Raw genomic sequence first — 6,106 nt, 5'->3', positions numbered from 1 at the left:
ATTCTCATCTACTGCTTGCCAGGCCTTAAATGCTTTCTTCTTTTCTTTCAAAGCCTCTCTCACATCCGCACTCCACCACCAAGTTTCTCTTCGCTGGACACACTTTATGGTTAGATTTTCAAATATACAAAGATGTTGGTGATTCAGGGGTCGCAAGTAAAAGTTTTCATAAAGTTTACGTGTACCTTGTTCTCCCCCAATATCGCAAATGTAGAACCGTGCCTTAATCTCTTAAACGGGAATAGCTTTTTATAGTAAACTAGCTTTCGCCCGCGACTCTGCCCGCGTTGAATTAAAAAAAAAACAAAAGTGAGTAACTAATGTATCCTTCCAGACTATCCTCTACATCTATACCAAATTTCATCGAAATCCGTTCAGCCGTTTAGGCTACAAACTCTAACAAACCTCCATCCATCCATCTAAACTTTCGCATTTATAATATTAGTATGATATAGTATAGTATGGCCACCGGAATTCTCCAAAATAGCGAATCTATCCTTAGACATCCACATTTCCAGATGCGTTATCTAAAAGCGGATTATTTCCCCTATCTGTGCGTCCCCCCCGAACTTCCCCACTTTCGCCAAACTAATTTTCATCTTTACATTCATTATTTTACGCAGTGAAAAGGGCTACATCTCTTATGGCATTTTTAATAGATGTATTATTTCTATACATAACCATAACAAAATCTTCAGGTAAGCCAGTACTGGTACTGGCCAACAAACAGGATAAAGACGGCGCTCTTGACGACATCGATGTTGTGGAGAAACTCAACATTGAACCACTCGTCAACAAGTATGTGAATTTCGTATTAAAAACTGCAAAATTATCTTGTATAGATTTGCATTTCTAAAGCCAATTTCAGACAAAATCGAGTTACAGCTCACACGTCCTATGTGTCTTACAATCTGTCGGTCATCAACATTTTAATGCACTTTGATGTTAGATGTGGCATGATTTAAAACGCTTTTACATATTTAAATGTCACTACACTAAAGTTATAAAGAAAAGATTTGAAATATAATGTTCGTAAGATAAGGGTTTCTTACCACGATTGAATTGTTTTAGCTCCCGATATTTAGCCCGTGAACATGGCGCATGCAACTGTGCCGAAATATCGGAAGCTAAAACAATTCAATCGTGGTAACAAACCCGTATCTTACGAACATTATATATGTAAAAACCACGACAGTTTGAAGTTATAAAAGATTTGAATTTTTATATTTTTGTAAATAGTGAAATAACTCAAAAACTACTAGGCCGATTTCAAAAATTCTTTCAGTATTAGTTGTCGTATAGCAACATAGGCTATATAAATATATAGTGTATTTTACTATATTGTTAAAAACTGACGTGGAAGAAGTGACTCTAACAGTTATTTTATATGTTATGATCATAACGTTTTAAAATAATAAAATATTTTATCAGGTACAGATGTCCGACATTGGTAGAATCCTACACAGCTTATTTAACAGATACAAAATCTAATAAACCTAAAATCGATCCCGGTTTACGTAAAGGCTACCATTGGCTCCTAAACTATATCGTCCGTAGATACGGCGATATAAATTTACGTGTACAAACAGACATACATGCGGACTTAGAGAGACGTAAACGATTACTAAACAGGGCTGCCAATCGAACTTCCCAGACGTTTACAGCTGAAAGTGATGATGTAGCGACGCAAACAGGTTTTGAAAACCCTAATTTCGATCCACATAATACTGTTGATAGAGAGAAAGATCTAGAAAGGGGTGTTATTGTTGTTAAGCCGATTGGAGTTAAACCGAACAGTTTAGATACAACAATAACTATAGAAAGTGTTGAAGATACGGATACAAGTGGTAAACCGAAGTTATCTCCATTATTCGGACGTAGTAATAGTACGGTTAATGAGGCTGTCAGAATAGAATTAGAGCCGAGAAATGAATTCAGGAAATTGTCACCGATTGTACGAAAGAACGCTGGGTCGCAGCCGTTCGATTTTAAGAATAGACCCCATTCTAGTCCGACGACGAAGAAAATCAAGGTTAGTATTGAGTTTCTATTTGCTAAAACAGATATAAAAAACCCTGTGACATGTGTTTTATTAGTAACTAGCTGTTCCTGTGCGATTTCATCCGCATGAAATTATAAAAATTATCAATTACAAATGTCAAAATGACATGACATGATGACAACCTTGCTTCCTTGATGTTGGCAGCAACTTATGGTCTCTTTCCCACATATGGGTTTTTATCCAAAATATTTACCCCTACGTTTAATGGCGTTAAAATGTATAGCCAAAAGCAAGACGCACGTGTAGGGCTTTTTATTAAAAAAGAATTATTCAAAAATGTGTGGTAGGCAACAAAGAACTGTGCGTTTACCCTTTATTGTAATAAGTATAGAAGTATAGATTCAAGGTAATAAAACGTACTTTACGATTGATGGTATATTTATAGTTTTATTAGTGATATTTCTTAAAGTAATAATGACCTGCAGAACCGTTACAAATAATGAGAATAAATAAATATTTATTACTACTACAGCCGTACGTAATCGAATTGTATTTCGCTATTATTTCTGTCATCGCTAAATTCTCTACACTATAATCAACACTAGAATTGTCTTCTAAATTACTTAATAAGAAAATTTTAGTTAAGTTCGATAAATTTTATTTAAACCGAATATCGATAGTTCATAATAGTTCGCTGCGTGTTTGTTTCGTCACTACGATACCTGTATTAAGTACGGCATTTGCCTTCATACGACTTTAATTGGATACTTCATATGCGTCATTTATCAAACTGCTTATTTAGACAAACTATAGTAACCAACTGTACCAAGTGTGATTTGGATTATAGCCTCCTGTAGCTTAGTGTTTAACTTGTTACCGACAGCGCGGCAGCCAAAAATACAAAACACTTTTTATCAAACTAACACATCTTTATTCAAAACTTATTTACACAAATATATACAAAAAACTCAAAATTATCTGGATCACATCTTGACTTCTTCTTCTTCTTTTTCTATATATTTTCTTTAACCAACGATAAATGCCTTGGTGGCCAGTATGCAACCTCTTTGGCTGTATACGTACTGCTTGTCAGCCAAAGAGGTTGTATTTTGCACTCAACACTTAGGACATTCACTAAGACCAGTTCTATTCAATAGGATAGTCAAAGTACAGTATCAAATTCATTTATCCAAGAGGATGATGTTAAAGAAGATTTGGACCCCAAGTTCTCTGGTGGCAGTAAAACTTGGGATGCTGGACTGAAGCACCGCGTATTCGTCAAAGATGTAGAACTATCACAGATGCATCGAGAAATTGTGCTGACTGAGAGAGGTAGGAATTATTGTTTTAATGAATGTTGTTTTAAGACCAAAGGACTAATATTAGACAATTTTCTTTTGCTTATACGGAAAGGATGGGCTGGGAAAGTAGATGGAGGTGGAGGAGACGCATAGAAAGGGGAAATGTCATCTTTATATGCGTCTTTTCCGTTTATTAAGGGTAGACAACCAAATTCTGACTCATTGGTAGAATTCTGACGGACTGAAAGGTTGAAATATTCTGACAGAATTTCCAGTATTGTCAATTTGAAAATCTGATGCTAGTATTGTCTTTCTAGAAATTTAAATTCAAGAGTTTAAAATCTTTAGACCACTTGTACATCTAAGAAACATTTCCACATTAGGGTTTTTATTCAAAATATTTATCCCCTAAGTTGAATGTCGTGAAAATATATAGCTTAAAGCATGACGTAAGTGTAAGGCTTTTTATTAAAAAGAGAATTATTCAAAAATATGCTGTAATAGCTGACATCTTAGGCAACAAAGAAGTGTGTTTACGCTTTATTATAATAGTATAGATATAGATAGTACAAATGAAAAATTTTTAGATACCAGTTTCGCGTCAAATTAAAACCATAATCTATTCAATACGCCACTGCCATGAGTTATTTAACGGTATTTCTTAGTAGGCAATTGTTATTATATTTTTCATGTAATAAAGAAGGTCAGGTGAAAACCGCGTCATCAGATATCGTAACAGCAGCGACGTTACCACTCAGTGCTAGACCAGCTTCAGCCTCGCAGTTAGTGCGCAAACAGCTGGAGATCTGCGCACAGCAAAAACGACGGCTCAGTCTTAGATGTGAGTGCTTACTGTTTTTTTTTACTTTTATTAGACAATTTTAGGTTTCAACAGAGCTGGACACCTAGACGACTCGTCTGCTTTCATACCTGACTTACATTTAGACTAGGGTTGTAACGGAACTTCGCTTCCGCATCCGCAAGTGCGGAACTTCCGCAAGAAATATTAACTCTGCATTCGCTGGAATTAAAATGGCCTCCGTTACTAATTTAGATAGTAGCGCTGTACTGTACAGGTATTCAACTGGCATGTTAACAAAACCATGGCCAGCGCTACTGTCTAACTATACTAGCTAAGTGTGTACCAGGCATTACCCGCAATGGGTATATGTGATAAGCTATTTGGAAAACACTGGAGTTAAGGACGTCCATTCTTCCCCTAATATTGTAACAGTACATTTTCTCGACAAATATTAGCTGTATCTTTTGCCCGTGACTTCGTCCGCGTGGATTAAAAAATACAAAAGTAGTCTGTGTTCAAGTCTATACTACATGTATGGCAAATTTCATCAAAATCCGATCAGCAGTTTAATATTATCATCACCAGCTCACTATACGTCCCCACCGAGGGGCTCGGAGCTTACCCTAATATGGGGTGACTAGGCAATAGTCAACCACGCTGGCCAACTGCGGGTTGGTTGACTTCACACATATCTTTGAATTTCTTCACCGATATGTGCAGGTTGCATCACGATGTTTTCCTTCACCGTAAGAACGTCGGGTAAATTATGTACATATGAAAATTCGAAAGATCTAAATTCACATTGGTACAGCGGGATTCGAACTCAAGACCTGTAGATGAGAAGTGTTTAAACCACTATGGCACCGACGTTCTTTTTTTTTTCTAAATTCGAGGACAGTTCAATATACACTAACAAACATCCATTTAAACTTTCGCATTTTTAAGTTTTCAATTTCAACATAGATATGCAACGTAACAAGACAAGTCCCGAGCGTATGGCGGCGATGTTGTACGAACCTAAGTCTCAAAGACATCTCGATAAAGGGGACTTCCAGCAACCAACAATTATTAACTAAATATGGTAAGTGTCTTTGCAGGATAATTTGCTGAATTCTTTTACAGGGAAATACTAGAGATGGTTTTTCCCTTCTCATCATATACGGAAAGGGCAAGAAAAGTGGATTTGACGGAGGAGACACAGGAAGGGGGAAATATCCTCTTTATGTGCTTTAAAAAATCTTTTACTTGCTAAGCGAGAGCACAGTTAAGATTTACACGTCTACTATTCTAATTTTAGTCCCTTTCCCTTTCCACTATTTTCTTGAGAGGAAAGGATGGGAGGTAAAAGTGGATTTAACGGTGGAGGAGACGCAAAGGAAGGGGAAATGTCCTCTTTATTGCGTCTCCGTCAATAGTAATATGTTTTGTGGTCGATAATATTTTAGTAATTTTAAAGTCTTATTACAGTGTTGTTTTACTTATAAAAGACTAGCTTTCGAACGCGACTCCGTCCGCGTGGAATTAAAAAAAAGAAAAGTGAATAGCCTATGAGTTCTTCCAGACTATCTTCTACATCTGTACCAAATTTCATCGTAATCCGTTCAGCAGTTTAGGCTACAAGCTCTAACAAACATCCATCTAAACTTTCGCATTTATAATATTAGCATGCCAAAATATTGATTTTTAAATGTTTTGACAGATGTCGGTGTTGCAATAAGAGAAGAAAAGGTTAAGAGAATATTGATTGAAATATTTTCAGTATATTAGTTAAAACTGTAAAAAAATAAGATTTTATTTCTAGTTCATATCTTTGATTATTTTATAATTAGTCTTCAGCTATACCAAATTTCAGAATTGTAGTTTTTGTTACACGTTTAAAATGTGTTGCCATGTTGAAAAATAAAATAATTTTGGTAATATTTTCTTGGAATATACAAGACAGTGATTGCTGATGATAGATTTGTCACAAAATGCAAGAATATTGTATTTTGTGAGAAAGAT

At 35.7% G+C, this 6,106-nt stretch overlaps 1 protein-coding gene across 1 annotated transcript in view; it reads left to right on the top strand.

The window, feature by feature from the left end:
• Positions 1-5,905, top strand: part of LOC106108817 (ADP-ribosylation factor-like protein 13B) — an 8,531-nt gene extending 2,626 nt beyond the window's left edge. The window contains exons 2-7 of the mRNA XM_013290094.1: positions 699-798; positions 1,432-2,032; positions 3,160-3,334; positions 4,004-4,144; positions 5,069-5,186; positions 5,805-5,905. Coding sequence (XP_013145548.1) covers positions 699-798; positions 1,432-2,032; positions 3,160-3,334; positions 4,004-4,144; positions 5,069-5,181 — 1,130 coding nt within the window. The 3' untranslated portion in view covers positions 5,182-5,186; positions 5,805-5,905. The remainder of the gene's footprint in view (positions 1-698; positions 799-1,431; positions 2,033-3,159; positions 3,335-4,003; positions 4,145-5,068; positions 5,187-5,804) is intronic.
• The last annotated feature ends 201 nt before the right edge of the window (positions 5,906-6,106 follow it).

Source organism: Papilio polytes, unplaced genomic scaffold, assembly GCF_000836215.1.
Source record: "Papilio polytes unplaced genomic scaffold, Ppol_1.0 DF821400.1, whole genome shotgun sequence".
In the NCBI taxonomy this organism is placed as follows: domain Eukaryota; kingdom Metazoa; phylum Arthropoda; class Insecta; order Lepidoptera; family Papilionidae; genus Papilio; species Papilio polytes.
This window is presented reverse-complemented; position numbering and strand designations above follow the sequence as displayed.